The following is an 18,163-nucleotide window of genomic DNA, read 5'->3' as shown; positions in this document are numbered from 1 at the left end:
GACTATATATATTTTACATTTAAAATTTTGCTCTAGAAATCAGGTCATAAAACAACTGAATAGTTAAATTATAGTTTAAACAGAGCTGTAGATGCAAAAACAGCTTTTAAATGATCTAGTTTTATCTCCAGCACTAACCCAGCACACCTACTGGAGCTACAGTCTATAAATGAGATCAAAAACAAACCTTCACACACTGTCCTGTAGAGATGCTCTCAGGATGTACTGAGAGACTTCATGAGTTAAAGTGAGAAACTTATGAGAAAGTGCTGTAAGGAACTTTACACAGACTTTTGGGTTCAGAGATTCACTTATTTTATTGTTTTATTTTGGATATATTATTGAGTTTCTTTCTGACCTGTTCCTGCTTTAACACTAGCTATATCTTTCCCACTGTGAGACTAAACAGATGATCTGATCTTAATGAGTTAGGGTTCTGTATCAGTTCTGTGTTTTAGTGCACTGCTGAGTTAAACACATCAGCTCATGAAATAACATCAGCATTAAAACGCGGATCTCTGCATGGAGATCTGTGGGACTCTGCTCTGCAGAAGCTGAAAGATTAGTGGTGTTTTTACCGGAGATGGAGTCGCTCCACACGGTTTACACGTTATCTTGTTTTTTGCGACGTCAAAGGAGAAATATATCGCCCCTCTCACTCTCTCCTTGCTGAACACTGTCGAGTTAACTTCCAGTCGAGCTCCGTAAGTATCGACAGGTTAATTCCCGGGTTTGTAACTGAGCGCGCAGCACAGGTACTGATTGGATGACTACCCCGCTTGTCCCGCCTCTCCACCTTCGCTAAAGTAGCAGTGATTGGATCTCTTCCTAACTGGTCACTACCTTTCACAGAACTAAATCAGTTCTGATTGGATTTCGTCCCTGCCAAACATTTTCGTCTCGTTTTTATTCGTTGACCAAAATGTCAATTAATTTCGTCTCGTTGTGTGTGCGGAGCCGCTGTCTGCCCCTCCTCCCTGTGTGTGTGTGTGTGCAGCGAGACGGGAGGAGGGGCAGACAGTTCCCTGTCATATCAGAGCGATTCACCGCAAAATGTTATTTGCGTTTTGTCGGTGTTGGATTGGAAGAGCAAAAATAGGAAAGTACCGCAATGTAATCCTTTAATTTTAGCAGAGTAACTGTAATCTGATTACCATTTATTGAAGCAGTAACTGTAACGGATTACAGTTACTTATAATTTGTAATCTGATTACGTAACGCCGTTACATGTAATCCGTTACTTCCCAACACTGGCCATTCATAGACAATTGTCACACGTGCGCATACAAATTGTTCGCTCGAATTACAGAAATCGTTCGCTCGAATGAAAGAAATCTTGAGCACAAAATCTTTCACTCGATTTATTTTATTTTTTTAACCACGGCCCCCCTTCCCCGGGCTCCGTATTATACAAAGTTGTTATAGACAGAAATTTCCTTCACAACAATGCACAATGCAAAAATTACATCTCTGGAGGATTTTAATAATATTTCAAGTTTATAGTTAGAGAGAGGGAACAGGTAACACGTTTTCAGTGTTCTAAGTAGTTTTTAATTTTATATCTTACTTTTGCAATTAGGTCAACACAGACACTATGCTTAATCATAAAATGTATTTTAAAGTTACTTTGTGCACATTTATACACGGCACATTTTTACCATTTTAAATGTAAAAGTTACATGAGTAAATATAATCCCTCAGTAGCTCTATGGAACTGAATGACACGTGAAAGAAGCACAATCTAGCGATCTATACCAGTAACCGCCTCCCTTATAGTGCCAAAAATATGGTATGTGTACACAAATATGTGTGAAACCTTAAAGAAAAGATCAGATCAGATTAGAATAATACAGGTAAGATCCTTTATTTGTTGTTTCTGTATATAATACAGTGGTATAAAATTAATACTTAAACATTCTATTTATTTAGAACAGAGTGGAACACAAACAGGTTTTTCAGGTCAGCCAGTATCAACGTTCCCTCCACTGCTCCATCCACTTTTCCATCCAAGTGTGACCTTTTACAGAGTTACACATTACCTTTAGACTCCATAAACCACGTTCAGAATAAATTAACACCACCATAAACTGACGTTCAGTCAACTAAGAGAACTTTCTGCGGACACTGTGTGTGTGGGTCTAAGCCTGTGACTGCGGGTGTCTTAGTGTGTTTGGTACAGTGTGTGTGTGTGGAGGAAGGGTCATTGTGTGCTGAATGCCCCACACTTCCAGACTGTGGATCCTGAATCTGCCTCGACAGAGAACCGGACTCTCAAATGTGTCACACTGTTCAGAATGACCCTCAAAAAGATCAGCAAACAGAGATAGAGCATGACCCCCTTCTCCACCTGAGAGAGAGAGAGAGAGAGAGTGAGAGAGAGAGAGAGAATGAGAGAAAGAACACACATTAAGGTCAGTGGCAGGCTGATGTATATCTGTTTACACCGTAAACACACACAGTGTGTTTCACAGTAATGTGACTGTTGATATAGTGTGAGAGAGAGGTAAACACAGTAAATCCAAATCTCCATATCTTTTCTCCCTTTCTCTGTTCTGAAGATTTATCGTTTTATTGTATGAATAATTGCATTCGACTTGTCACACACAGTGTCTAAGAGTGTTTATACTTAGTAGTCTGGTTCCCTTGGTCTGGATTAAGCAGAGCAATAATCCGATCCATTTTTACTAGAGCTGCAAAAATGCAACAGTTACGTTTTTTGAGCACAAATGAAACATTGTACCAAGTAGGTACCAGTTTCCTCTTGTAATTCATGCTTTTTTATGTGTTGCACATTAAAAGATTTTAATTTAAAAAGCACTGAAACGACTGTATGAGGTGAAAAAGGCTTTAGCCTGTTTGGAAATACCAGCATGTCAGGCTTGCGAAGCAGGGAGACGAGGACAAACAATAAACAATAAAACCAAACTAATATAACATAGGAAAATACAGAGTACACTTACACTGAAAACAAAAAAAAACAAAGAAACACAACCTAACTGACGTTAAATACATACAAAAACTGACAATGGAACACAGAAACAAAGGGTCTATATATACAGAAGTAGACAGGAAACACCTGGGTACAGTTAACGAGGGGGGCGGAGTTACAAATAAGCACAGTTGGAAGCACTGAAGACAAGGGAGGAGAACATAGAGCCATATGTAAGAAAGCACATGACTAGAAAAGTAGACAGGCACAGGAGAAGATAGAAACACAGAGATGGACAAGAAAAAAACACGGCTCAGGATAAGAACGTGACACATCATGTAAATATTATTATTTTCTAAGCAATTGACATCACTAATATTAATATGACTCCAATTTACCCTCTGATATAATATGTTATACAACAGTTAGTTCCGACCTCAAAATCTGATTGGTTGAGAAATGTTCTAGCCGTGCTGATATTTGTGATAACATCACGGCCTTCTCCCACTAAACTTGTATCAATCCACCGACGCGTTGCCGAGTAACGGTGTATATACACAGTACAGTTTTGAATCATCACCTCCACCGGCACCAGCAGCAGCATTAGCTTAGCACAGGCTAGCGCTCAACAACGGCAAGCTCGCCCGCAGCGCTGACTCGTCTTTTGTGGAAAAAAGGGAAGGAAAATCGCTCGGCTAATGCCGTCTGACAGCCAGAATGGTAACTTAACCAGCCAGGCTAGGCTAAGCTAAGTTAATGCTGAGCTAAAGCAAGCTACGCTAACCTAACCACAGTCCAGCTGGCATGCCAACCAACACCACCCAGCAAAACAGGCAGAAATGCTCAAAAAAGGTGCAGCGTTCACCTGAAGACGATTCCACAGAGCAGGAGAGGAGAGTATTAGCGTTATTCACGGTCCTAACGTTACCATCTTCACTTATTCCCAATTTTGCTTTCAAGCTAACTTTTGTGGTGTTAGTCTGTATGAACCATACGGCATTAGTTAAGTTTCAGTTCTGTTACAGTTGTTGTGGAACTACTTTTTGACGGAAGACACAGTCCATATTAAAGCATCTTTCTGAAGTTCTTTGATTTATTTTCTTTATTCATTTTGTAAAAAAAAAAACTGTTGTATAAAAGCAATAGAACACTCAAGCTTGTGTGTTATCACGAATAACATCACGGTGATGTTATTCGTGATAACACACTCCCTCTCGTGTTCTAATGCTTAAGTATATAATTCTAAATACCACTGATTCTTACAGTCTGGGTTTGCTTTGCTTTCACATTTGGTCATGCAGAAAGACATTCAATAACAATAAAAAAAGCATAAGTTCTTAAATTTCAATGCCTGCACACTTAAACCTGGCTCTTTTTTAAGGATTCTTAGATTGTGATGATTCTGACATTGAACATCATCTTTACCACAGACAGGAAATCCTATGTCTTTAGGAATGTGCCTCTTTAGAAAACATTAAGGAACATCATGCATTGGAGTTCACTATTACTTTTACATTTTAAATATTGAAATGAGAATCTCCCAAGGCCAGTGTCTCTGTTTTCCAAATTATAGACATTCCTTCTTCTAACACATTCCTTTTAGAAAGGTCTTAGTAACCAAGGGTAAACAATAATAAAGTGATGTTAGCGTTATGATATGCATAAGCTCACCTATCATAAGCATCTCGTTGTTTCCAGCCATGAACCTTGCTGTGGGCGGGTGTGGCTGAGGTGAGCTGTAAGGGACAGACAGGTAATTTGGATCCTGATTGGTCCTGGCAGAGTGGGTAAATCTGCATGTGGATGAAGATGAGTTGAAGAAACTGAAGCTTTCTCGTGGTGATTCACTTGTTCCAGACATGCCGGAGATGTGCAGCACAGGTCTCTGATAACGTTCCATCCCTGGTCTCAGCTGAAACATCATAGACAGATAGAGTACTGCAAATAGTTAGACAGACAGATACATAGATAAATAGAAATATATTAAAAATTCCATATAAAAATACTCTCATAGGCTATTTTAGGTAGTGTGCCTCTTGGTGTAAGATCATTGACTGCTAAACATGATTTTATGATGCCCCTTAAATACCTTTTGTCTTGTTGACAGATTTTGAGAGGGGGTATATCTCAAGCACTAAGAGAAGCAGGATGGTTGTTTGGACAAATTGCTCGCCATCAAGGCCGTCCATCAGGCAGGTAGTGTCATGAATGTTGCAGGATGTTTATGGAACTGTATCATCTCTACCAACAAATGTCCAAATCCGGATTCTCTTTGGAATCAGTGGTTGAGTGAGTTTAAATATGGATGCCTCATGGTGATTGCTTTAGTCCTGCCTTTGCTACGGAGCAACAAACTGCCCCAACCACTGGTGATGACCTTGGGAGTCATTGCATGTGACAGTCAGTCACCCCCAGTAGTGATACCTGGATCACTAACAGCTCAGCAATTAGTTCCTATTCAATTTAATTAAATTCAAACATGTTTATATCAAGTTTTTACAACAACTTCATTATCACAAAACAGCTTTACAGATTGAGTAATTATGGGACCAGCTGGGGCGCCAGCATCAGTAACCTATTTGTGCGGGATCTACAGGCCGAGCTGCAACATGTATCCCTCCATGCCCAAATATATCTAATGCATCTATGCCTAACCGTATCTTTTTTTTAAATGAGTATAGGCATGTAGGTCAGTTGGTATTTTGTCAGTGAAAGTGGGTGGGTGGCTGGACGGACAGATAGTCAGACAGACAGACAGACAGACAGATAGATGGAGATTTATGTACAGTGAAAACGAAGCACTCCTCAGTTCCAAAGAAGTAAAGGCTATTTCCATCATGATTCCGCAGAGCCCAGTCTGAAGATAAGAACGCACCACAGATCTGCCAAGATAAACAGATATAGACATTCATTTTGACATTACTTTTTCTCCAAGTGTTTTTTTTTCATCATCAACAGAACAAAAGTTTATCATTTATCATCAAAAACTGTACAGAATTTCTGATGCTGTGATGTTAATGTGATACCTGCCTCCTCATCCACTGTTTTCAGCAGCAGTACAGTTGGTTCACAACCCTCCACATGAGAATACAACCTTTAAAAAAAGGAAGACTAAGTAAGACACAAGAGTAAAAAAAAAATGTATATGTTGTAAATATGCAACACTCCTAATACAGTGGCACTGTAGTAGTGTGTTCAAATCTCTAATTTATGAATTAAAATTCTCTACTCTAAATTTACCCTGAAGGTGAGAGGAGCCTAAACATATACAGACTTTGGAGTAGATACAAGGCAGTGGCGGATGCTGGTCTTTCAAGGAGGGGAAGCTCAATTTCGGCCTACATCTTAACATATGTCGTTTTATTTATACGTAAATTCTACTATCCCTGAGATGTTTTTTTTGTAAACAAAAGGCATTATTTTCAAGTTTTCACTACACAACAAAAAGGTACCCATTCTTTACATTGAACAATTACATTAAAAAGACGCTATGACATGAATAAACATAAAATGATCATTAAAAAAACATTACGCAAAATCCACTGGACAGAAACTGCGATGGAAAAGAGTGATAGAAGTCAGAAAGTGTGATAGAAGTTTTTGATAAATAAAATGCAGCTATAAGGATTAGGAAAGTCTCCGGTTCAACTCAGAACAGAATTAAAATGCTCCCAGCGCGTATGTTTATACCCAAAGATTGCTAATTCGCTCATTCAGCTGTCAATCAAAAAGGGACTCCGCCTCAGACCAGCCCAGCGTTTATCCAATGACTCGTCTCGTTTCGCCGCGCGCTTTGCTCCGCTATTGAAGTCTGTGGACGCTCAGCGTCCGCACTGTTTAAAGCAGCGCTGTGAAGCTGCGGGAATGAGTAAGAGGAAAGCCGCGGCGTTACCAGTGATAAGAAGCTGATTCTGAAGTTCAGAGCGTTGTAGCGCATATTTAATCAGTGACATGTACACACAACAGTATATATTTAATTACTTATTTTTTTTTACATTTTAGGGGAAGCTGAGCTTCCCTTGCAGTCTTCGCCACTTGCAGCAATCGCCACTGAAAGGGGCTGTTATACTAAGTTTCTTTTGAGCTCCAGGTAGGAAATGTTGAGAGTGACGCTCTAACAGGTTAGATTTCTTACTAGGAAAGTCAGGAGAGCCTCACCAACACAATTCAAGATGAAAATGTGGATGTAGGAATCCTAACTTTACATCTGTATGTAGTAGTCACAAGTGACTATGCTAACATTTAGAATGATTGGCCTAATGGTTGGCCTAAATGCCCCATTAAGCAAATTCTGATGTTTATCTGTAAATTCATCACCCTATCTTAATCCAGATCTTTCTGAGAATTTCTGTGTTGAGAAGGGCAGCATGCTGCAACACCTGTAAACATGTTGACACATAAAACACACACTTGCCATGCCAGCTTTGTCTAACCTATTGCAATTGTATTCCTTCACTCTGAACAGAAAACTGTACTAAATAGTATTTTTAAGGGGAACATATGGTGTCATTAGTGTGGAACCCTGAATGGTATGTCTTTAGTACACCCAGTAAGGAAATATAATTGTAACATATTCTGTTTTAATGCTGCATTTACCTTGGGTGTCAGATGTCGTAGCTAGAGATAGCATCACCCCCAAGTTTGCTGTGTTTCAGGCAAACATTTAAATATCAGTTATCATTGTTAGCATTGTTCGAGGTTAGCATTTCTATTGAGACCATTGGACAACAAGAGTTTGTGCGGTATTTTGCACATCTAAACAACATGGAAACATGGAGGTTGGACAGTACTGTGTGTGAAACTGATTTCAATAGATTGCTATTGTGCTAATAAACTGTATATTATTACTGGTTTTACTACTTGATGTACAGTGCTGCCATCTTGAATCTTGTGCTCGTTGTTGGAATGTTTTTTCTGACTTTCCAAATAGAAAATCCGACCTCACATGGAATGGAAAAATGTGTACATCTAAGTTCAAATGGAATGCAGCATAATTATAACCTGTCCTTTATAGCTAAATTGTAAAAGCTGAAAAAGTAATACAATCTAAGCTCTTAAATTCATGTTAGGAATATTTTAGACCTTACGACTCTTGTTTCAGCATTGAGGTCTTGTACACAAGACAAAAAATATTGCTGCACTGCTCCCTATTGTGGCAGGATGTAAGAGATTGATTCAATGACTGTTTAAAGATCATTGATCAAGTAATTGTCCAGTTTTAGCCCTAAAGGAACCATTCTAGACATTAACAAATAACAAAACACTTTTAGAGCAGAAGGCTCTTTCTGAGGGCAGGGAGTTTAAATATGTGCACTAAATGTTAATGTATGTCTTACGAGGTCAAGCTTCGGCCATGGTCATTGGTGCTGAAAAGCCGTACCGGGCTGAAGAGAGCGAAGCGTTCCGGGATCCAGGCCCACACCACTCTCATCTCTGTCATGGAGACAACACTGGAGCAGAATCCCCCCAACTCCACACTTTGATAAGAACTGCAAGGACAAAACACATGAAGGACGTCCAGTGGAAAGTCCTGAAAACTTGGCTATACCAATGATTTTCATTAGACCAGCTAAGAACATCGTGGAAGTTGGGTTCAGACAGTCTAAACTAGTCTTTGTCAGTTAAAGGCTCAGTCCCATTTCTAATTTGTACCCCAACGCTATGTTTTCTATTGTAATCCTATCACTTGGAACAAAGTTCCAAGGGGAAGATGTGCAATTGTCCTTCTGCAATTTGGGACAATTCTTCAAGAACCTGTAAGCAACATAGAAACAGCTAGATCAGCTAGCTTGATCCTACTTTTTATGCTGGTTAACTGGCTTGGATGAGCTTAATCCACCAAGAAGACCAGCAAAACCATCAAAGCTGGTCTACCAACAAGCAGGCCAAGCAGGGCAGTAGCTGATGATGGTTTTGATGGTTTTGACCAGCATGATCCAAGTTGACTGATACAATGTATTTTAGCGAAGCCAAGTAAATAAACTCATGCCCAACTGCAAGAAAAGTACCTCACCTTTGGTTCTGGATCCCCCTCTGAATTAGTGCCTGCTTGTTGGCATTGTAGAGAAAGTTGAGCTCCCTGCGAGTGGGCAGCTGGATGCTAAAGGCTCTCTCAAGAAGGGCATCAATGCTGCTGTGGCGGGACACATTCTCCACAAACCTTTTCATATCCTGCTTAAAGTCATCCACATGGGCCACTCTTGAACTTACAGAGACCTTGTAGAGGCTGAGAAGTGCTAGCGCAACCCGGTACAGGACTTTGTATCCTTCGATCAGGTAGACGTCCAGCACCCAGATGGCATAGCTGAAAGGCAGATCAGCAAAGATCCACATGATCCAGTCAGAGTAGAACTCAAACAGACTCTGATGGGAGCTGGCAATCAACTTGCGGATGCCCCTGCAGTATTTGTTAGCCAGGTCCCCAAATGTCATGCAGGAAGCATGAGTGGTGAGGAAGGTCTGGTCAATGTAACGCTTCTCTGGGTCTGTGTAGGACACCAAAGAGCAGATGCTGTGGAAGCACTGGGGCTCATCTTCACTGTAGTGAAGTAAGAGAGACACCAGGGCTGGCAGGATTGGGCAAAATGTCATTTCAGGGAAGTGATGACTGAGGCACAGCAGGATCTTCCTCACCGAGTTCAGGCCTGCTTTGTTCAGGCAGTACCTTGGAATCTCCCCATCTGCCATAAACTTGGGAAAAGGATGGGTGCTTGTATTATGTTCCTCAAACAGTCGCTCTGAAAGGTCCTTGTAGGTGTCAGTGTCCACTACATTGGGCAGGCATTCAATGCGCTGGATGATGTGGTGGTAGGCTTTGGCCCGAAGTGTGTGTGGCATGGTCCAGAATCCAGAGCGAGCCATCTCTTTTAGGCCTGAATGGTCGGTGGAGAGGATTTTCTTGTAACGGACGGCAGACTCTGGATCAATCTTTTCCCAATCCACATACTGACCGTACTTCATTCCAGAGGAGGAGTTGATCTCCCAGCTGTCCGGCTCTGAGATGGTCAGCATTGGAACATTTGGACTGCCTTTGCTCCCTAAGACAAGAACAATCTCTGCTAATGAGTATTTTTTGCCCTTAAGGTGTTGATCATTACCATACATAAATCATACATGAATATATCCAGTATATTGGGATCAATAAAGTATCTACCTACATACATACCTACCTAACAACCTACCCACCTACTTACCTATCCATGAGTCCTGTGCAGCGAGTACACTTCGATTCACTTCATTGGCCAAGTTCAGTTGTATCTATACTATCAGTCACAGGTTTTAAAACACCGCCACTGGTTCAGTGTTTCATTTGTGGTGTTTCTTTGGCCAGGCCAATCTGCCTTTCTTATTTTACCATATGGAAAGCTTTTGGCTGATTTAGTACATTACTATTGAGTATATTAACTATTTAATAATGGTTAGATGAATTGTCGAAACATTTCCAATAGTCCAAATACTTTATTTTGGCATCTTGGCACTGGCTGACGTTTATTTCAGGGCACATTACATGAACTGGAAAATGTATTCAGAATTATAGTGTATTGACCAAAATTCATAAATGTATTTTGATATAAATGTAGGCATATTTCTTATCCTTATTTCTTATTCATATTTCTTATCTTATCTTTATGGTTTACAGTTATACAGTGGTTCCTTATAAGCACCAGCAAAAGTTATCAACCCTCTATCTATAAATCCCATCAATTAAAAGCAACCATTATATGGCCACCTTTGCTAAGTTATGACTGGGGTGGTGGTCCATTCTCAACACGGCCCTGACCTTCACGTGCAGCCGCATGCTGTCCACTACCCAGAAATTGATTCTTGTTAACACCTTAATAAGACATGGACCTGGTCAATATGAGTTCCCATCCTTGGTTTGACAAGTAGGGGCAGGCAGTATCAGCAGGCAATAAATATTGCATGTAAGCCAGTTTACAGAAATTAAATCTAGTTAATGACTGCCCGGTATTTTAAAGGAAGATTTTCAGTTTAAAAGGAAAATACTATGCCTAAATCCTGTTTGTGAAATTGCCACTTAAGGTAAGTTCACATTACCAGGCTGAAGTGACTCAAATCTCAAATTTTTTGCTCAATGTGACTCAGGTCTGATTTTTTTCATGGCTGTGTGAATTTGCCAAATCGGATTTTTATACTTTTATAGCTGCAAAAACAGCAAAAGCAAGAAGCCTGGTCTTTTTCCACCTCTTCAACCTGAGCATGTACTTCAGCCGTGCTGTTTGCTCTCCACTCGAGCACATATGAGCTGCTAACGCATCCATTTCACCACAGCAAAAAGCAACACTAAAGTAATTTTAGCAAGGGTAGTCAGTTCAGTCAATCTGGTTAGCTGTAAATCTGGTTAGCAAAATATCTATCACTTTTTAATGAAGTCACTCTTACCTGTGTGGTCTTTTTTGAGGTATTTATGTGTGCATGCCTTGGATCTCTTGGGTGCCAGTTTGGTGTGGCTGTCATCTTTCTTCTCCAAGTCTGTCTGCAGGGAGAAAGATCTTCCAGTACTGGTCCCTTCAGACCTGGACTCACTGCTATCATCAGGTTCACACATGTAGAAGGATCTGGACCTGGGTCTGCTGAAGTTTAAGTCAATCCTTCCAGAACCCTCAGGAACAAAAAGGGAACAGGAGCGAAGTCTCCGACAGCCAGCCAGAGGAGCGGCACCTGCATCGTTCCCTCGCTCCAAATCCACCTGACCAAAACGAGTAAATTCACTACCTGGGGAAACCTGAAGCATGGCTGTTATAGCACTACTTACATAAAGAACAGAAAGGTTTGCAAGAGTTTAGAAGACTCTAGAGTGAGTTAGAAGAGTTTAGATAAATGTGGAAGAGTCTGACAGCTTTAGAAAAAGAGTTACAGAGTTTAGAGAAGTTTAAAGGAGAATTTAGAATAACCTACATGAGCTTATGAAACTAATATTAGAGAGTAAGAGACTTCTGCAGCAAGAGTGTGGAAAAGTTTAGAATGTTTTAAGAAGAATTCAAATGAAATAAGGACAGGGTTAGAATGTTTCGTCAGGACTGTTTAAACCGTCAGGCTGAATGCAGGTTATATATGAGTCTACAGAGGTCAGGAGGCTTATGCAGATGACTTGCGTAACAGGTTAAAGCACCTCCTGGAAAATTCCACACTTTCCTATTAACCACCAAATATCGTTACCTGTGTTTATGGAAGAAACACAAAGGATTGACTGACACACGAGACTTATGAGGGAAAATCCCCTTAGAGACAAGAAGAATGATGTCAATTCCATAAGATATTCTAAATTCTAAATTATTCACTCTACACTCTTTACACAGTTTATAAGTCCTTAAACTGAACATTACTAAGCATCTACACAGACCGGCTTCTTATCAAATATTATTTTGGTTGCAGTGATCCATTAACCATAATGTATGTCAGCTCATAAACAACTTATAGGTTTTGCTTTAGTTTGTCCTACACTAAAAAATCACAAAAAACAAAAGGTTCTTTGAGTGATGCCACTAAATAACCACTCTTGATGGAGGATTCTTCACACTCACTTTCACAAACAGGGTTCTTTACAGAACCAAAATGTATCTTTCTTTGGCAAAGAAGTCTTATTAATATTAATATAAATATTGTTTATATATATAATGTCTGAAGTTATGTTTCCACAATCAATATTACAAAAAAATAACACTGCAACATATTTGTGAGGTATTGCACTTACAAAAAAACAAACAAATAAACAAGCAAGCAAACAAATGTACAGCATCTCACATGACTTTTTATTCCAACACTGGTGTTTATGTGTTTTGTTTCTGAGAAATTTGACCTTTGTGATCATCAAAACATGTGTGTTTATTCTTGAAACAAAAGATAGACAGCTTTTGGCCTTAAATATGGGGCATGATGTCTTCCAGTCATGTTACTTAGTGTCAGTCACATAAATCACATTTTGTCAGATGACAAAAAAAGTTTAAAAATCTTCATATGATATCAACTTTGATTTATACATTGTATTGTATAAAGCCTGGATACTTTAGAAAGGTATAACTTGTGAATATCTTGGTTTGAAAGTAAAGACTTTCTACTTTTTATGATTATCATTTATTAAGAAATTATCATTAATGAGGTTTATTAATTGAGAACTTATTGTCATTATTAACATTATTATGTTAAAACCTTGTTGAGCTAAAACAATTTTATTTTATTATGAATTTTTCATTTGGATTATTCTCCTAATTTGGTGAATATTTGTAAATAAGTGTAAAATGTATCATTTAAATTTTTAGGAAATGTGTATAATAACAATGTTTGATAATGAAAATAACACTACTCTTTAGAAAAGTGCAGTTGTGCTTTAATGTTATAACATTGTTTGAATAAATGACATGAATGTGGTCTTACATTGACAGGGATTTTTTTGGTGGGGATTGGGGATATGTTGGGGGGGTCATTACTTTCCCACCGCGCTCCGCAAACCAGCAAGCTGATTGGCTGTTTCTCCGGAGAGGAAATTTATTTGGGGCTTTCATTTGGCGCCCCCTCTAATGCATCACAGTTTTATGCATCTTGGCATGTTCTCCTCCACCAATCTTACACACTGCTTTTGGATAACTTTATGCCACTCCTGGTGCAAAAATTCAAGCAGTTCAGCTTGGTTTGTGATCATCCTTCTTTCTCTTTATTATATTCCAGAGGTTCTCAATTTAGTAAAATTAAAGAAACTCTTTTTTAAGTGGTCTCTTATTTCCAGACCTGTATATATATATATATATATATATATATATATATATATATATATATATATATATATATATATATATATATATATATATATATATGCCTCATGCTTCTTCAAAGAACTTGGTTCAGTATAGCACAAAGAAATTGTTCTATTATTTGCAAAATGTCCCAGCAATTTCCATATTTATTATTCTGTTGAGACGTTACTAAAGGACTGCATTTTTAGGCCTGAATTACATCTACACCTACAATTTTATGACACAAACCAACACAAACATTTCTAAAGACTTATTCCATGTAGCATCAGATGCATGTAGGCCTGTCGCGATAACTATGTTATCGACTTGTCGTACAATAATTTTTTTAACCGCGATAATTTTTGCCGACGTCAATAACAGCCATTTGGCGCATGAGTTTGTTTACATGAAAACGAGTCGCGCTGTTCGACTCTCTCGCCGACTTTCAAAGAATCTCTCCGACAGCGACATCTGTCGGTTAGAAAATGAGTGTAGTGGCAGGCGGAGATCATCAGTGACGGCGTCTACACACGCGCGCGCGCACACACACACACACACACACAGCGGAGCAAACGTGTGCTTTCGAACGTATGGAAGACTTTCTCTTAACTAAACCGCTTTAGAGAGCGTTTAGAAGTTTTTTTTTGAAGTCCGGATGGACTTACGGTGTGGGAGTATTTTGGCTTTAAGCCAAATGAGCAAGGAGAACCATCAACGCGAATCAGTCGGTATGTTGACTTGTTTCAAAACAGTGGCAACTAAGCTAAGATCTCATTTAAAGCAAACTATCCAGCCCAATTTTCCGAGCTGAATATTGAATATTATGGAGTGAATTTTGTGCCAAAAGTTTTACGTAAAAAAATAAAATCCACAATCAAAATTTTAAGAATCAAAAGTAAAACATGTATGTTGCAAATTCAAAAGAGAAAAAATATATATCAAATATATATATATATTTAAATATACTTGGTTATTTTATTATTCTTTGCACTTATTTGAAAATTATTTTAGTTTGGATTTTGCCAGTCTTTGCTTTCATTTTTGGATTTTTTTGGATTTTCTGTGGATTTTGCTGCTAAAGACTTTTGCTTCTGGAATCTCTCCTTTGCTTCTGCTTCATTTTTTTGGTTCTGATTTTTGGCCATAGACTGTATATAGCTGGACAGAGCATCGTCTCTCAAAAGTGAAGCCACCACAGGTCGGGCGCCCCCTGCTGTTCGGCTGCAGAAAGCTGTGTAACTCCACCCATCCCCATAGATTTCAATGGCAAAACAGACAACTTTTAATCACGTTTTTTTCTAATATGCTGTAATTCTACCTCCATTATTTAAATGCAGCAGCTAGTATAACCTCTGCTTATATTGTCAAATTTTTATATTCTCACAGAGTTCGTTTTTTAAAACGTTATTCAGCTCTATTCAAAAAAGGTGTGGTTATGGTAAAAGGGCTGGTTATGGGCGGGACCAATAACAGACCGTCAGCTCCGCTCCGCTTCGCTCTGCAGCCTGTGACTGCGAGGCAGCCCTCAGGGGCGGGGTTATTCAAATGAGTAGGCTGCTCTCCACAGTCTTTCTCCCTCCTCTGGACTCTACTGCGCAGAATCAGGTGGCAGGATCGCCAAAATGGCGGAAGATTTTGGCTTCATTTTCATTGAATGAATGGGAACGGCGACACGGCGTCCATCTTTATATACAGTCTATGTTTTTGGCACACTTTTCACGGGTGGGCGGGGCTTAGAAGAAGGCGTTCCCCTTTAATCTCTATTGGTCACCTACCCTGAACCCTCGTCTGAGACAGACCACGCCCACCCCGCCAGCTTCAAGCGCTCTTCCAAACATGGCGGAGCGAACGGGGTTCAGCTCACAGCAGCACCAGCAGGTACTTTTCCAATTAAATTTCATACAGACGTTATGTTTAATGTTATATTTCTTTTTTAAGTAAGTGTTTAACTCTATTAAGATGCTCATGTTAGCGGGGTGTGCTAAATATCCATGCTTAAATTGTACTAGTTAGTTAGTGAACACTAACCTACCTAGTCAGTGAGTTAGCTAGTTTACCTAGGTCATCTGGTCAGTGAGTTAGTGGGTTAGCTAAGCTAGTTAGGTTACCTAGTCAGTGAGTTAGCTAGTTAACCTAGGTTATCTGGTCAGTGAGTTACCTAGCTACTTAACCTAGGTCATCTGGTCAGTGAGTTAGTGGGTTAGCTAAGCTAGTTAGGTTACCTAGTCAGTGAGTTAGCTAGTTAACCTAGGTTATCTGGTCAGCGAGTTAGCTAGCTACTTAACCTAGGTCATCTGGTCAGTGAGTTAGCTAGCTACTTAACCTAGGTCATCTGGTCAGTGAGTTAGTGGGTTAGCTAAGCTAGTTAGGTTACCTAGTCAGTGAGCTAGTGGGTTAGCTAAGCTAGTTATTATGCCCCAGGGTAAAGCCAAGTAAGTGCTGGTTAAGGTTAACTAGCTAACTCACTGACTAGGTAACCTAACTAGCTTAGCTAACTAGGGCTGTCCCTAACGATTATTTTTTAAACGATTATTCTAACGATTATTTTTTTCGATTAGTCGACTAATCTATTCATTGAGAAACATATTTAAATAATTATTTTACGTTTTAAAGCAAACGATAAATTACTATATTTATATATAATAACAACGACAACAACAACAACACAAGCCTACTAAACCAAACCCCACACTTATAATCACTTACATGTACAGCACGTTGTTTAGATCTATAACGCTAAAAATGGATAAGCTCCCATACACCACAACCGTGTGTTGCACTGTTTTCTGTGACCGCTAGATTTTGTGACCACTGGCAAGTAGTTCTCAGCAGACCGGTGCACTGGCCGATTCGAAACGTGTTCGTTTCTAATGTTTACCCCGACTGGCCAAAACGGTTCAGTTTAGGGCTGAGGGTAAGGTGTAGGTATAGAAAGCTTCCGTTTTGCCAATGAACGCTCATAACCGTGAGCACTGGTCACAAAATTCCGACGGTGACAGAAAACGGTGTGACACCGCAGCGCCGACGGCGCTAGCTAAAATAACTTAAGGCAGCTAGCTTAGCTAAACACCTGAACTTATGAATAATGCTACTGTTTCTGGAAACTGCGAAATGCCATGCACAAATATAAACCAAAAATGTATAATTTCTGCCTGTGGCAGGTTTAAAACCTTTGGTAGACAGCCTTAAGTCTTTTTAAGGACACCCGCGGAGACCCTGATGTAAACGTTAACTTACTGTGTGACCCTGTTGACATAGTGCTCCTGGATGTTTGCGCTTCAAGTGCTCCTTTTGCACCTATGGCAGAGGACCACATTGTTGCCCTTTGCGTGAAATGCTCCCAAACTTTAGATGCCCGCTGGCGTTTTTTTGTAGCTGGAGATTGCTCTCCGGAGTCCATGCTCTCTAGAGCTTAGATTCTCTGCCCGAACCAGACATGACCCGGGCTCCAGAAAATAGTCCGAGATGTAGGCGTCTGTTTTTTAATTATATTTTTATTTTTTAAAAAAATAACGAAAACTGAAAGTGAAACTAAACTAATTTATTTATAAGCGCTGTTTTCACTACCGCAGTTCTACAGCGGGGGTGTTGTGCCGATTCTGTCCGCGAAGCGGGAGTCAGATTCAGCAGAGAGTCGGATTCGGCACAAACGCGGCGGCACCTCGCGGTCCGCGGTGTCAGTTGTAAGCGCTCGCGCTAGCCGCAAAATACGGCAGAAAACACTGAGGGAGCTGCAGAATTATGAATGGGACTAGAATATGAGCACGAGGAGATCAAAGAGAACCTTCACCTGTGAGTAGCTCTCACCAGAACAAGCAAATCTCTCTCTCTCTCTGTGTCTCTCTCTCTCTCTCTCTCTCTCTCTCTCTCTGTGTCTCTCGCACGTGAACTCCTCCGCGTTTGACTTGCAGAACTGTGTTTAGCTGTTCTTAAAAATCATTTGAATTAAATAATAGTTCTATGCTTCTATGTTACCGTGTTAATTAACATAATTCTGATCATATTTCGCTCATTAAAACAGCCCGAAAACAGCCAGTTGGAATTTTTGGGCCCGATCTAACCTCTAATGCTCTCCACAGGCGCCGCCATGTTTACGACGCGCCGACGCACGTTATGCAAATCGATGTATTTTTGTAATCGATGACGTCGATTATGTTGACGTGTCGCCCCAGCCCTATAGCTAACCCACTAACTCACTGACCAGATGACCTAGGTAAACTAGCTAACTCACTGACTAGGTAGGTTAGTGTTCACTAACTAACTAGTATAATTTAAGCATGGATATTTAGCACACCCCGCTAACATGAGCATCTTATTAGAGTTAAACACTTACTTAAAAAAGAAATATAACATTTAACATAACGTCTGTATGAAATTTAATTGGAAAAGTACCTGCTGGTGCTGCTGTGAGCTGAACCCCGTTCGCCCCGCCATGTTTGGAAGAGCGCTTGAAGCTGGCGGGGTGGGCGTGGTCTGTCTCAGA

General features: G+C 39.9%; 1 protein-coding gene and 1 long non-coding RNA gene across 3 annotated transcripts in view; one reads left to right on the top strand and one right to left on the bottom strand.

Moving 5' to 3' along the window:
* The window catches only part of LOC125802252 (uncharacterized), a 302,998-nt gene that overhangs the window by 166,617 nt on the left and 118,218 nt on the right, over positions 1-18,163 (top strand). The window lies entirely within an intron of this gene.
* Positions 1,840-18,163, bottom strand: part of LOC103047638 (TBC1 domain family member 24) — a 42,591-nt gene continuing 26,267 nt past the window's right edge. The window contains exons 1-7 of one of the 2 annotated variants that reach the window (XM_007257138.4): positions 11,333-12,515; positions 8,943-9,966; positions 8,266-8,418; positions 5,960-6,023; positions 5,716-5,811; positions 4,601-4,841; positions 1,840-2,347 (exon numbers count right to left, since the gene is read on the bottom strand). In XM_007257138.4, the coding sequence (XP_007257200.3) occupies positions 2,139-2,347; positions 4,601-4,841; positions 5,716-5,811; positions 5,960-6,023; positions 8,266-8,418; positions 8,943-9,966; positions 11,333-11,684 (2,139 nt within the window). In that variant the 5' untranslated portion in view covers positions 11,685-12,515 and the 3' untranslated portion in view covers positions 1,840-2,138. Of the gene's footprint in view, positions 2,348-4,600; positions 4,842-5,715; positions 5,812-5,959; positions 6,024-8,265; positions 8,419-8,942; positions 9,967-11,332; positions 12,516-18,163 lie in introns of those variants that run through there. The other variant, XM_049479656.1, reaches the window with a different exon arrangement.

Source organism: Astyanax mexicanus, chromosome 5, assembly GCF_023375975.1.
Source record: "Astyanax mexicanus isolate ESR-SI-001 chromosome 5, AstMex3_surface, whole genome shotgun sequence".
Taxonomy (NCBI): Eukaryota; Metazoa; Chordata; class Actinopteri; order Characiformes; family Acestrorhamphidae; genus Astyanax; species Astyanax mexicanus.
The sequence above is the reverse complement of the archived record's forward strand: the minus strand, read 5'-3'. Positions and strand labels throughout refer to the sequence as shown.